The sequence below is a fragment of the Miscanthus floridulus genome, chromosome 7, assembly GCF_019320115.1.
Source record: "Miscanthus floridulus cultivar M001 chromosome 7, ASM1932011v1, whole genome shotgun sequence".
Classification (NCBI taxonomy): domain Eukaryota; kingdom Viridiplantae; phylum Streptophyta; class Magnoliopsida; order Poales; family Poaceae; genus Miscanthus; species Miscanthus floridulus.
Window position 1 is genome coordinate 32,247,924 of NC_089586.1, and position 14,775 is coordinate 32,262,698.

The 14,775-nt window shown below is 44.0% G+C and overlaps 1 protein-coding gene across 2 annotated transcripts; it reads right to left on the reverse strand.

The window, feature by feature from the left end:
* Nucleotides 1-147: 147 nt before the first annotated feature.
* LOC136466836 (uncharacterized) lies at nt 148-6,039 on the reverse strand. 2 transcript variants are annotated; one of them, XM_066465347.1, is made up of 9 exons: nt 5,788-6,039; nt 4,489-4,587; nt 4,039-4,403; nt 1,846-1,906; nt 1,688-1,741; nt 1,008-1,076; nt 793-858; nt 632-700; nt 148-490 (listed from the first exon to the last, which is right to left on the reverse strand). In XM_066465347.1, the coding sequence occupies exons 1-9, from the start codon at nt 5,896-5,898 to the stop codon at nt 401-403; spliced, it is 984 nt and encodes a 327-aa protein (XP_066321444.1). In that variant the 5' UTR covers nt 5,899-6,039; the 3' UTR covers nt 148-400. The 2 variants fall into 2 exon arrangements, with proteins under 2 accessions (XP_066321444.1, XP_066321443.1); XM_066465346.1 differs by having other exon boundaries at nt 4,033-4,403; nt 5,788-6,038.
* Nucleotides 6,040-14,775: the final 8,736 nt, after the last annotated feature.

The window sequence follows — 14,775 nt, forward strand, 5'->3', positions numbered from 1 at the left end:
AGTAACCTCAGGGGATTATTGCCTACCAGATCACGGTGTCAAGCTCAGGCATCAACGCAGGCCAATATGTCTAGACATCCACTCTGTCGCCAAATGCAGATATATGTGATTGATAAACATGAACAACATTTCTCAAGACAAACTTGCTTAACTGAACAGCTGACTCATCACGGTCACATCATGCCATATCAGCAATAGTCAGGCCGGCTAATAAATTTGAAAAGACAAGTCCGGACTCCGGACCACAATAGCAAATGCGCAGCCACTCATTTTCTGGCCCTTACATAACATTTTCTGTTTCTAGTTACAGTACAGTTCTATTACATGGCAAATTCCAAACTACAAGTCTAACAAATTAGGAACCTCACAAACCATGACAGCTGGCAGCCCTTTTGGGTGTTCAAACCACACCATTCTCATACATCGAGCCATCTCTGGTAGTAGCATCTTCGGCCATATCAAGCTCGACCATGGCAGCATCAACAAGAGACTAGGAATCAAAACAGAAAGAGTCAGCACACCGCCCTCACAAGCAAACCAAAACGACTGGATAATTGTTCTCAACAAACACTAATGAATACATGACCATGGAACTTGAGTCATGAAAGAAACAAAATGGCGAGAAAATAACCTGCAGCCTCTGTTCAGCCGTTTTGACCCTATCATTGTAGTCTTGAAGTTGAAGAAAATGTTTGTACAGCTGCATTTATAATGATTTCATCAGACAAGCCATTGCAGGACTACCAATTGCATCTTGCATAAATAAGCAGCCAACAAGTGAAAAGCACATACGTCTGTAACAGCTAATTGTCGTTCTGAAGAGACTTTCCGCGCAGCAACCAGTTCATCCTCTAATTTCTGCAGTTTGACGCGAAAAATGGTTTTTTGACTATCATCAGAACTCATCCCAAATGAGACTCTAAGAGATGGCCAAACAGTGGCTATCTCATATACGAATGGGGCAAATGATGACAGCAGAATCCTTTGAAAATCATGACATAGATCACCTGAGCTTTCTTCTGCAAATCTGCAATGTGCTGTTCTTTCGCAGATATTTTATCCTTAATCTGGTTAACCTGCAAAGCTCGTAATATAAAAATGCAAGAAACAGTTAAATCATCATGAACAAAAGTACTCATGCCTATCTAAAAAGTAGCTGAGTATACTATCAGTCTATCATGGCTCGGATCGTGCATCCCATGCACTATATAACTTCAGCTGAAAAGATAATAATATATATTGTAATGCAATAGGCAACTAATTGTGAAGCTTTTTCTGAGTAAATAAGGCCTGTGCATTCAGTGATCAATGCATGACTGTCATCTAAGGTATCCAAGCATGTCAGTGTATAAAATAAAACTGAGCTAATGGGAATACAAATTCAATAAGCATTTATCCTTTTATGTACCTTGCAAATGCAATTGAGTTCATGATCTAATTCTGCAGGTCATCAATATCCATAAATCTACATCCATTAAGCCTGGAGAACTTTGATTACTTTCACATTTGCATTTAACATGTTTTCATCTTTATATTCCGAAAGTAATGTAGGCAAGTTAACTTAAATGGACTCTGGCAAAGAAATAAATCCATCATGATTTTACACCAACTCTGAGATAGTGTCAGCTGATTTTATGGTTTCCAGATCAAACTAATACAGAACAAGGTCTTTAAGGAAATGGCGTGCCTCATTTTCAAGGTCCTCACGCATCTGAATAGTTTTATCCAACTGGTGCTTTCCCTGATATACAAAAAGAGATAAATGAAAATTTTACGAAAACAAAAAGGAGTTGATATAAAGAGTCAGGAATGTAAATGCCTTGGTTTTTTTTAAGATGCACTTACATCATTTTGAAGATCATCACTGGAACTCGATAAATCTCTGCTATCACGACCTTTTGGGCGGCTGCATAGAGAACATTAGGAAAGTAAATGCCTAGGTTTTTTTAAGGATTATAGTTGATCCATGAAATATTTTCTATAGTGGTACAACCTTTCTTTATAAATAGACAGTAGTCAGTACATTAAAATCTGGACTTAAGAGTTCAAGACACACAACAATGGTGTAAATTTCACAGTAAGGGCAACCAAACATGGTCTCCAATAATGTACCCAGTTCCTTATAAAAAAATAAGAGAAAATTGGTTTTATAGCATTGAAAGATCACGAGATTCGGAAAATACCACCGAAAGAACTCCATTACGTAAAATACCACTAAAAGATGCAACTGTTGTCTGAAACTAGTATTCCGTCACGTTGAAGGTAACAGTGTCAGCATCATCGATTCCCGTCGATCTAAAGGCAAAAAAAATCCAACTCTCAGCCGCTGGCAAGATGTAGCGCACGTCGGCGAAGAACTGCGATGGGTACGCGCTGATGGACGACGCGTGCTCCACCAGGCACCAGCCGCCGGGGCGGCCTGGCCTTGGCGCGCCTCACGGCCGCCTTCCGCGTGGCGAGGAAGACGGCCACGCCGGCGAGCGCTGCGGCGGCGACGGCGCTGGCCACGGGCCCGGCCTTGGCCTTGCTGCCGCCGCGCGCCTAGACGAGCACGATGCCCACGGCCAGCACCTGGTTCTGGCAGAAGAAGGCGGTTGCCGCTCATCACGACGCTGGCCACCTTCGGTCCGAGCTGCGCTCAGATCCGGAGAGGTTGTTGCGTGCGAGCACCAGCGACCGCAGCGACCCCATGTCCCTGACGGACTCCGGCCGCGCACCCTGCAGCGAGTTGTTCCGGAGGCATCAATGCTGGACGTCTTGGGCAGCGGAGGCACGCTGGCGCCAGGCCCTATGATGTGGAGCTGCGTCACGCTGTTGCCGTAGCACTCGACGAAGGCGGAGGCGGTCTTGTAGTCCCCACCGTAGCAGAAGTCGGTGCTGTAACTGCTGTTGGCCCAGGTGCGGAGCACCGGCGGGTAGTTGAGCAAGTGCTGGATCTGGAGCAGCGACCATGTCTGTGACGACTGCAGCTGTTTGGACTCGGGCACCATTCCTAGCACTAGCAGCAATGGCAGCAAGATGAGCAGAGGATGCCGGCAACCTCCTAGAGCCATTCTTGGACCTTACTTACCCTTGCTGCTCTAGTTTGCCACAAAGAGGAAGGGGATCCACCTACGCCGGAGCTGAGGAAGATGAAGGGGATGGGATTTCCACTGGTGCTCACGTTGGAAGAAGGGAGAAGCAACGGTGGACTCACGTCGTTAGTTCATATCGTGACAGAATGGTATATTCGGGTAACAGATCATTTCTTCAGTGGTATTTCACGTGGCCGTGATATTTGAGTGGTATTTTCCGGATCTCGTGATCTTTGGATGCTATGAAACCAATTTTCCCAAAAAATAATGTACCTAGTTTCAGCATATGATAATGATTGCTGTATAGTATACAAGTTTATGCAATCTGCAAGGCCACTAGTCAGCATACAAGAATTTTTACACGTTAGGGCAAACAAATCATCAAACCTGCTCATCATTCTAATTGTCCAGCCACTATTCACTATATTAACTTTAAAAATAATTGAGAGGATACAGAGAGTAATGCAGGGAAACATATAAATATCACTAAAAATTGCTGTTCAAACTTCTCTAAGGTGAATATGGCCCTTTTCTTATTTATCTACTCCCTCCGTTCCAAATTGTAAGACATTTTGGCTTTTCTAGATACATTGCTTGTACTATGTATCTAGACATAGTGTACATCTAAGTGCATAACAAAAGTGATGTATCTAGAAAAGCCAAAACGTCTTACAATTTGGAATGGAGTATACGACAGCATGGCTACAAGGCTACAATCAAATTTTCCCTAGTATGTTCCAAGATCTTGAAATGCGACACCCAAGTTAAGGACTAAGAGATGCTCTAGCAAATTAATTTCAAATGGCCCAAGAACATCAATTAAGCACTCTGCAAATACCTAAAATATACATATCAATATATCAAACACAATGTTGTTTTCATTCAAATATTAAAAATAGCTACCATGGTTAGCAATATCAACATAACTCCACTATGAAAAACAAAATCAACATGGCACCTGAACCTTTTTCTTGTTCCATGTTCCCTATCTTTGTCATTATCTGAATCCATATTATGCATTTCTGCTGCACGATCATGTTCTCTAGGACGTCTCTCGTCTACTTCATGATCTCGATCCATGGGATACTCAATTTCTCGATTAAAGCCACCATGCTCATAATCTCTTTCTCTATCATGCTCACGGGATCTATCACTATCCCTGTCATGGTAGGGATCTCTTTCACGATCATAGCTCCGTTCCCTGTCCCTTCTGTCCCAGTATGGATCTCTACCATACCTTCTTGGATCTCGTCTGAAACCATCTCGACCAAAATCTCGGGGACCTCTTGTACGCACTTCATTTACTCGAACAATACGATTGCCTAATTTCTGTTCCAAACAAAAAAGACGTGTTAAACAAAAGATAAAGGAAAGGTGCCAAGTAAGTTAAAACAAAAGTAAGCATACTGCATACCTTGCCGTCCATGCCTGCAATTGCTTGCTCAGCAGCTCTGGGGTGAGTGAAAGTAACAAAACCATAACACTTGCCTTTGACACCATGATCATTTATCACCTGCAATGCACAAATTAATCAGGAAACAAAAGCTACATAATCATGCAGCCTCAAAACAGTTGGTTACATCACTAGGAAGCATCAACTGCTAAATCATACTAGCAAACAAGTAAAGCAAAATCAAATGATATTGCTTCTGTCTTCCCTGTATGTGTGTATGTGGTTTGGCAATTCCACATATCACATTTGCAAATGATGATGCCATCATCTTCACACCCCTCTCAGTTGAAGAAAAGTAAGATGCTCGAGACTATTATAAACTATAATGCCCTCGAATTCATGATTCACCACTGATATCCATTTGGAACAGCTCTTCAAATACCTTAAGGTATCGAATGAACTAATAACAAGGGGGAAAGGCATGCAAAAGAAAACCAAACATCTACCGTGCAAATACAGTAACCAGATGAACTGAAAATCTGAACTCAAAACAATTCTACCTGCCAATTCATCTTGGCATTAAATTAGTTTAGCCATCAAAAACTGGGAATGGGAGCACAGCACCTCCTCTATTTTCTTTCCTCCGTGTTCTCTATTTTCTCTCCTTCGTGTTCTCATGCTGTTTGCTGTTTTTTGTAAGACAACCACTCCCGAGATCCTCACTTAAGATCCTAAAAAAGGAGAAGAGCCTTTTGCCGAAGAAAAACGTCACCAAAAAAACCCACGTAATAAAATGAACCCGCTTTTCCAACATATTTCAAAAAATATATATATTACCGGCCACAGCACAGCCTCACTGCATCGAATCAAACCAGCAACACCCGGGGATCGAGCCGTAGCTCGAGTGGTAGACACTGCAGGTGGTGCAGCGGCCGGTCGTGGGTTCGAGCTCTGCTCGACTCACGATCCCCACCGGGTTTTTCCCCATTTTTAACAGGTGCAGCCTCTCTCGCGTGGAGCTACAAGGGATTGCGGCGCGCCCATCGCCTAGGAAGGCTTGGATGGTTTCGTTGATCTCCTTAAGGACGCGATCTTAGAATCTAGGTGTAGTTGTAGGGTCTGTTTATGCACATGTGGTGTGAGTGAGGTGTGTGTGAGTGTGTGTGGTGTTGGTGTGTGCGTCTGTTCATGAAAAGATACTACAGTTGTACCTAGATGCGAGGCGGAAAAAAAAACAACCAGCAACACCCGGCAGACTTTCTCGGGAGCAAACGCGGGAGCTGGCTAAACGGGAAGTAGAGGGGGAGGAGCGGGGCGGACCTTGACGGAGACGATGGTGCCGTAGTACCCGAAGGCGTCGCGAAGCATATCCTCGTTGGCCTCGTAGGGAAGGCCGCCGACGTAGACCGAATTCACCTCGTCCACCGCCATCTCTCTACTCTAGCGGCCGTCGGCGACGGGGCGGCCGGGCGGGGGTGCTAGGGTTTTGGGTTTTCCCCTCTCGCTCTCGCTCGTTCACGCCGCCGCGATGACGACCGGCCCAGGTGTGGGGCAGTGGGGGGGAGGGAAAGACGGGAAGGCGAGATGTCGGATCTGATCTGGAAAAAATCACGGGTCGGCCTGTCCTCTCGGCATCTGCGGGACAGCTGATCTCCACCGTCCGTTTCGCTCACGGGGCGATGGCGTAGTGTGGATGGGCCAAGTCCCCGGCGTGCAGAACGTCAGAGCAACCTGTTCTCAGTCTTGGCCCACTTAAGGATATGGCCCAATTGGAATTTTTCCTGTGGGCTTTTCGGCACAACTGGTGAAGAATTTAATGGAAAGAAGTCCATTTAACCTCACTCAATTATTATTGCGTGAGTCCGATTTGCTCTTTCGAAAAAACAAATTTTAAACTCTTGGAACCATCCGATTTATCTCTTTGAGCGGTTTTGAAAGCGTTCTTGGCTGTGTAGCGTCACGTCAGATGCCCTACATGGCGCTACATCCTGTAGAGCATGATTTTAGGGAAAATATGAAACTAGTTTCATGTTTTCCTGAGTCCAAACAAATTTCTATTATTTTTATAATAATAAATAATATTTAATATTTTGAAATTTATATTTATTCTAATAAATATTTGGATATTTTTCTTAAAAAATATTTCTATAATTTTTATAAAGTCTAATTGACCTTCATGAACTATTTCAAAAATCTGATTTACCTCCCTTATTGCTAACATGGTGCCACATAGGACGACTGAACGTGGCTGCACATCAGTCAAAATCGATCAAAGAGGCAAATCGAACGGTTGAGTTAGGAGAGTCTAAAAATCCAATTTACAATTGAGGGAGGCAAATTAGACTCATGCAATAGTACTTTTTTCCTTTTTATTGATGGTTATATGGTACTCTCTCCGTCCCAAATTATCTGTCGCTTTTGGTTTCCGTGCTACAAGTTTGACTCGATTTGTAGAAAATACGTACAATATTTGTATCTCCAAATAAATTTATTAAAAAACTAGATTCAAAGATCTTTCCAATGATACCAATTATGTACTATAAATATTAATATTTTTTAATATATATTTTATCAAAGTTGTTTCTAAAAAAGCGAAAACAATATATATTCTGGGAACGTACGTATATACAGTGCAGGATAACACGCCTACTAGCTACAGTGCAGGATAGCATGCCTACTCTTCACGGATGGATGGACAGTTCATTCATAGGCATGCGCTCCTCTCCGTGGATGGCTCAGAATTTTGAGACAAAACAACCGCGAGATGGGGGTGGGGCAGAGAGTACATTGATTTTTACTCCCTGATTGCAGGGGCGAAGGGTAGTGGTGGCCAAACTGGGTCTCCGCCCCTCTTGGTTGACAAAAGTTTAATGGCCTATAGACCTATGCCACCATGATTTGATACTGAAATGAACAATTTGGCCCCATCTTGCTTGGGAGCCACGCTCCGCCACTGCCTGATTGTATCCATCATTGGTGCCTACTGTCTGCTGTGGGTTGAATGCTCGTATAACACGCATTGGTGCCATTATGTCTTTCAAGAACGAAAGGGGATATCGGCTCAGGATTATACACCTTACGGCACCACCGTGCCCTGGTACCCCTCTCTTTCATGAGGATTCACCACGTGTCAAGCCCCCGGTAAATATTGGATTTAATTAGGTTTGTCTAATTTTTATTCAGCAATTAAATCAATTGAAATTCTAAGATCAAAGTTAATACTAGGTGTAATTAGTTGAGTCCTTCATGTGGTGTAACTTATGGTTTGATGAGGGTTGATGAGGGTTAAGTGCATGATGACCATTATGTGTTGGTGAATCATGATTTAGTGGTTCATGGTGTCATAGTGATTTCCATTGCTGGTAATAGACAATTCAATTGTCGTTTCATAAGTTACTTGTAACGTACAATGACATGATGGCTGCTAACTCTTCATGCACCTAGCTCTGTAGCTTCATCTTCATGTGTCGCTGCATAAAAGGGACACTCTTTCTCTTGTTCGCGAGCGAGAAGAGAGAAGAGAACACATAGCTAGAACACCGCCACACTGTTGTTGTGCTGCTCTCTATCATCCCCATCCTGGTTCCTGCGCGCACAGGAATAGGGAGAGCAGGCCTCCGAAACTGACGCCGTTCGTGGGTTCATCTGCTCGGGTGAAGACCGACAATCAGGTTTTTGGGGAGCGATCACGCGACTGCTCGATCGATCCATGACCTATGATTTCATCTTCTTCCTGGCATTCGTGACGGCGATAGGAGTTCGGCACTGCAACCTCTCTACACTGCATCGAGCGGGATGACTACACCAACAAGCGTTATGTCGACTAGCGCAACCAGCTTGGGTGCCGTTGGATATGTTCTAATTCATCCTTTATCATCAGTGATTAAAATCATGATTATTAGTATCATCTATATGTCCATGTCACTTAGATCACACGTGCATGTATATGAGTCCATAAACTTATTCTTAATCTTCTTTTGGATTAAATTAATACTGAAATTGTCTAAATTTCTAACAATCCAAAAACTTGATAGGTATTTTTTGGTAGTCGATTTTGTGGGTATGCTGAAACCAAATGTTTTTGAGGGCACACGTTACATGAGGTGGCGTCACAGATGCATATTATGGTTGACTGCTATGCATTGCTATTTTATTGCTGAACATAGATCAGTTGGACCGCATCCTCCTAAGGAGGAGCGTGCGTTTCAAGACGCTGATACTACGTTCAAGGGGACAATAATTAGCGTGCTAGGAGACTCTATAGTAGATGTATATGTGACTCTACAAATTTGTAAAGAGATGTGGAATGCACTTGAGGCTAAATATGGAGTGTCTGATGCTGGTAGTGAATTATATGTCATGGAGCAGTTTCATGACTACAGGATGGTCGATGACCATTCTGTAATAGAATAAGCTCATGACATACAAACACTAGCGAAAAAAACTCAAGAATTTTGGTACTGTGCTGCCGGACAAGGTTGTGGCGGGCTGCATTATTGCTAAGCTGCCACATGCTTGATACACTTTGCTACTTCTCTGAAACATAAAAGACAGGAGTTTAGCATTGCCGACCTCATTTGCTTTTTAGATGTTGAAGAGAAGGCAAGAGCTAAGGATGTCCATGGCAAGAAAATTATTGAGGGAAGTTCTAGTGCCCATGTGGTACAAAAAATCCTCAAAATTCCCATAAGAAGAAACTCAAGTAAGAACTCAAACAAAAGATCACTACTCCTTTTAAGAAGAAGAAGAAGAACAAGGAGAAAGGCAATTTTTACACTTGTGGCAAACATGAGCATTATGCTAAGGATTGCGAGGAGAGCAAATGGAGGCCTAAGAAAAAGTCTGCAAACATAATTGAGGCTAATGAAGGAACATTGAGGTACGGTAATTTATTACCTACAGTTCTTTCAGTCTGTCATTCACCTGATTGGTGGGTTAACACAGGCATCAATATTCGTGTGTGTGCTGATATTTCTTTATTTTCTTCTTATCAGGTCAAGAGAAGTTCCTCCTTGTTGATGGGAATGGAGCACGTACGGTTGTTCGTGGTGTTGGTACGTCGATCTAAAGCTTACTTCGGAAAAGACCGTGCAACTGAAGAACATACAGCATGCCCCCTCAATAAGAAAGAATTTGATTAGTGGTTCTCTATTATGTCGTGATGATTATAAACTTGTGTTTGAGTCAAATAAGTATGTACTTTCTAAGTATGGAACTTTTGTTGGAAAAGGCTATAAGAGCAGAGTTTGTTCTGCTTGTCTTTAAATAATGTATATGTTAATTCGGTGAACCATGTGAGCCAGGTTAATGAGACAAATGTTTAGCATTCGTGCTTATGTCATATTAATTTTGATTGTATGACTCACTTAGCTGGTTTGAATTTAATTCTGAAATTTGATTTGATCAAAGGTTTTAAATGCCATGTATGTGTGCAATCAAAGCAACCTCGCAAGCCTCACAAGATTGCTGAGATGAGGGACTTGGCACTATTAGAACTAATCCATTCCAATCTGTGTGATATGAATGACGAGTTGACCAAAGGTGGCAAAAGATATTTCCTGACATTTATTAATGATTGCACTAGATTTTGCTATGTGTATCTGTTAAAATCAAAAGATGAAGCGTCATATTATTTTAAGATCTATAAAGCTGAAGTAGAAAACCAACTAGAGAAGAACAGCAAACGATTGTGGACTGATCGTTGGGGAGAATATTTCTCAAATGATTTTTCTAAGTTTTGCGTGGAGCATGGAATCATTCATGAGAGACACCGTCATACGCACCACAATCCAATGGGATTGCAAAGAGAAAGAACCACACTTTAACTGAGTTGGTTAACGCCATGTTAGAGACAACGGGAATATCTAAGGAATGGTGGGGCGAGGCGATATTGGCAGTATGTCATGTCCTGAATAGAGTGCCCACTAAAACCAAAGAAATTACGCCATTCGAGGAATGGGAGAAGAAGAGATTAAATCTCTCTTACCTGTGAACATGGGGTTATTTAGCAAAGGTGAATTAACAAGAATTGAAAGCTTGGACCAAAAATCATTGATTGTGTCTTTCTTGGTTATGCTATTCATAGCGTGGGTTATAAATTTTTAATAATAAATTCTGGAGTACCTGATGTGAATTTTGGTACTATCATAGAATCTAGAGATGCTATATTCTCAAATAATTGGCTCACTTATTAAAAGGTCCTTGTGTGGTTTTGGTAATTGAGTGACAACCTAGGTGGACTAATTGTGTTTATGTGAGATACACAGGTGATTAGTCCACAGGTACATATGTGTGAGCAACATATGCCATGAAGGTGAAAATGGCTCGGAGATGTTGCAAAGCTCACACATGTGATAATAAAGGAGCTCATTGCACATGAGACATGACATTGAGTCATATGATCAAGGTGGAGAAGATCATGACATGACTTGGCTTAATGGACCGGTTGCAAGAGTGAAGGGTAACTTGGAGGCTTTGGAGCGATGGACCGCATGGCGGTGAAGCTTACGGAAGACTTGACGCCGATGGACGAAGGCAATGGTGAAAAGCAAGTGAAGTCAAGATCGATGAACCAATATGATCACGTGATGATATGAAGTGGATCATATCATTGTTGATCGTGTTGGTGCATGTGTTGCATCGAAATTGGAGGAGATGGAATGGAATGCGCAAGGCAAAGGTATAACCTAGGGTATTTCATTTCACCGGTGAAAGGTCCTTGTTGGTTTTGGTAATTGAGTGACAACCTAGGTGGACTAATTGTGTTTATGTGAGATACACAGGTGATTAGTCCACAGGTACATATGTGTGAGCAACATATGCCATGAAGGTGAAAATGGCTTGGAGATGTTGCAAAGCTCACACATGTGATGATGAAGGAGCTTAAATGCACATGAGACATGACATTGAGTCATGTGATCAAGGTGGAGAAGATCAAGACAAGACTTGGCTTGATGGACCGGTTGCAAGCGTGAAGGGCAAGTCGAAGGCTTTGGAGTGATGGACCGCGTGGCGGTGAAGCTTGAGCAAGACTTGGCGCCGATGGACGATGGCAACGGTGAAGAGCAAGTAGAGTCAAGATCGATGAACCAATATGATCATGTGATGATATGAAGTGGATCATATCATTGTTGATCGTGTTGGTGCATGTGTTGCATCGACGTTGAAGGAGATGGAATGGAATGCGCAAGGCAAAGGTATAACCTAGGGCATTTCATTTCACCGGTCATAGGTGTGTAGAGAAGTTTATGACCGGATTTAGGATAGATGGCCATACTATCAAGAGGGGCAAACTTGTTTGCATATCGGTCATCTAGTGCCACTCGAGTGATCTAACTTTGCATTGTCGCTAGGATCGAGTGGCGTGGCAAGTTGAGTGGCTAACATCCTTTGGGAAATGATTGTGAAAATGCTAACACACATACACATGGTGGTGTTGGCACATTTACAAAGGAGGTGGTGTTTGCAGGGTTGAGATGGGTTTGGGTCCCTCTCTCCCTCCCGCCGAGCTTGCGAGGCGGGATTCGGCGCTTTCGGGAAAATGGAATGCCTATTTTCTATTACGCTGGATGCAAGTTCTTGGTGGTTAGCACATTGGTGCAAGGGTGAAGAAGTTAGAAGTGAAATCGAGTTGGTCGCGAAGATGCCAGCGTCGGTCAACTGACCGGACGCTGGATCTGAATGCACCGGACGCTGGAAGGCTGCGTTCGGTCAGGCTGACGTACGGTGACGCAGTAACTGGAGTGTGACCGGACGCTGGCTGCGTCCGATCGCATTCGACTGGACGCGTCCGGTCATGCTCGGGAGCTTACTGGAAACGACCGGACACTGAGGGTCCAGCGTCCGGTCAGTTGAAGCTAGAGCGTCCGGTCAGGTCAAGTGACCGTTGGAACCAGGACACGTGGTCGTCTGTGGGCGACCGAACGCTGAGGTCCAGCGTCTGGTCAACACGACCGGAGCGTCCGGTCGGCCCGACCGTTGCCCAGTGAAGGGGTAACGGCTAGTTTAGCCCTTGGGGCTATAAATAGAAGTGGCCTTTGGCCATGGCTGGTGCTGAGCACCTTGGGGGACTTTGTGTCCATGCTTGAGAGTGCTTAGGAGCCCTCCATCTCACACATACTTGATAGTGATCATTCGATTGTATGAGTGAGCGATTCTAGTGTGATTGCATCGTGAGGTTGCATCGAGTGGCACTAGGTGATCGAGTTGCAAGCCGGTGGTGCTTGTTACTCTTGGAGGTTGCCACCTCCTAGACGGCTTGGTGGTGGTCTCCATCGAAGCGCGCAAGAAGCTTGTGCGGCGCTCCGGAGAAGTGCTTGTGAGGGGCATTGTGCTCGCCCTGCGGGAGTCGCGAAGAGCAACTCTAGTAAAGCGTGTCATTGAGCTACCCTCACTCAAGGGGTAGGTTCTTGCGGCGCCCGACGTGCGGGCTTAGCGGGTGATGCTAATTAGCCGCCGAACCACCAAGTGAGCGGTCGACACAACGGGGACTAGCGTGTTGGCAAACACGTGAACCTCGGGAGAAAAATCATCGTGTTAACCTTGTTCTTCCCGTTGGTTTGCATCCCCATTACACAAGCTTGCAATTACTTTTATACATATTAAGCTTGTATAGTTGCTCTTGTAATTAGATAGCTTGTGTAGCTTGCTAATTACCTTCTTGCTTGTGTAGCATAGAAGTAGCTCCCTTGCGTGGCTAATTTGGTTTTAGTAACCTTGTTAGTCACATTGCTTAGTTTGTGTAACTAAGTATTTGCGCTCTCTAATTAGGCATTGGTTGCCTTGTTATTGAGCATTGCTAGTGAGCTTAGTTAGCTTTATGCTTTTGCTTACTAGCATGTGTAGGAGCTCCCTTGTTGCTTAAAGTACTAGTGGCATAGGTTTGTGTGACCTCGCTCCTAGAATTGATTAGGAGAGCTCTAGCTAGCCCAGCACCTTTGTTGCATAATTGTTATCTTTGCAAGGTGCTAGTGAACATATATAGTGGGGTATAGTCTTGGCTAGACCGATAGTTTTAATTCCGCATTTATATCGGTTAGCTGACGCGATTAAGTTTTAGAAAAGACTATTCACCCCCCCTCTAGTCGCCATCTCGACCCTTCAACCGGTCATAGGTGTGTAGAGAAGTTGATGATCGGATTTAGGATAGATGGCCGTACTATCAAGAGGGGCAAACTTGTTTACATATTGGTCATCTAGTGCCACTCGAGTGATCTAACTTTACATCGTCGCTAGGATCGAGTGGCGTGGCAAGTTAAGTCGTTAATCCTTTGAAAGATATTTGTGAAAAGCTAACACACATACACATGGTGGTGTATACTTGGTGGTGTTGGCACATTTGCAAAGGAGAAGGAGTTGGAGTTGACGGATCAACTCAGTGAAGAAACGGAGGCGAAAGGAGGTCACTGTGAGTGACCGGACGCAGGCCTCGGTAGGACCGGCGCGTTCGGTCAGTGGCAATAGTGAGCACGCGGTCTTGGTCTTGTGACCAGACGCTGTGAAAGCTTTAGTTTGGTTTTGGTGAATTGATGAAACCCTAAGTGCTAACCTAGTTTATCAAAGTGATCATGAGATAGATAGCACATTTCAAGTGGTGAAGCAAATGAAGATCATGACATGATGATAGTGATGCCATGGTGATGATCAAGTGCTTGGACTTGAAAAGAAGAAATAGAAAAACAAAAGGCTCAAGGCAAAGGTATAAATGATAGGAGCCATTTTGTTTTGGTGGTCAAGACACTTAGTGGGTGTGATCACATTTAGGTTCGATAGCCGTACTATTAAGAGGAGTGAAACTCGTATCGAAATGCGGTTATCAAAGTGCCCCTAGATGCTCTAACTCATTGTATATGCATTTAGGATCTAGTGGAGTGCTAACACCCTTAAAAATGTTTGTGAAAATATGTTAACACATATGTGCACAAGGTGATACACTTAGTGGTTGGCACATTTGAGCAAGGGTTCGAAACTCCATAGGCGGAGTGTCCGCCCGTAGAGTGCAGACAGTCCGACGGTGCCACTGGCGCCCTAGACAGAAAAGATAGGGCTTCACAGAGTGCACCGTACGCTAGCATCTGCTGGACCGGAGCGTCCAGTCAGTGGAAGCGTAAAGACGCTGGCGTCGGTCTTCGACCGGATGCTAGGTCACTTAGTGACCGAACGCTGGAGGGGTGCGTCCGGTCCCGCTGACGTGGCGGCACACAGAGGAGACATTGAGTGATCGGACGCTGGGTGAGTCTGGTCAAGCATGACCGGACACGTCTAGTCATGATTTTACGTGAATGGAACCTTACTGCAAACGACCAGACA

What these genes read in the sequence shown, in the direction of transcription:
- LOC136466836 (XM_066465346.1), bottom strand. Translation starts at nt 5,898, where the DNA reads ATGGCGGTGGACGAGGTGAATTCGGTCTACGTCGGCGGCCTTCCCTAC. An exon ending in TTGCAGGCATGGACGGCAAG is followed by an intron (nt 4,404 to 4,488) that starts GTATGCAGTATG and finishes TGTTTGGAACAG; the next exon opens with AAATTAGGCAATCGTATTGT. An exon ending in CGGCTGAACAGAGGCTGCAG is followed by an intron (nt 491 to 631) that starts GTTATTTTCTCG and finishes TTTGATTCCTAG; the next exon opens with TCTCTTGTTGATGCTGCCAT.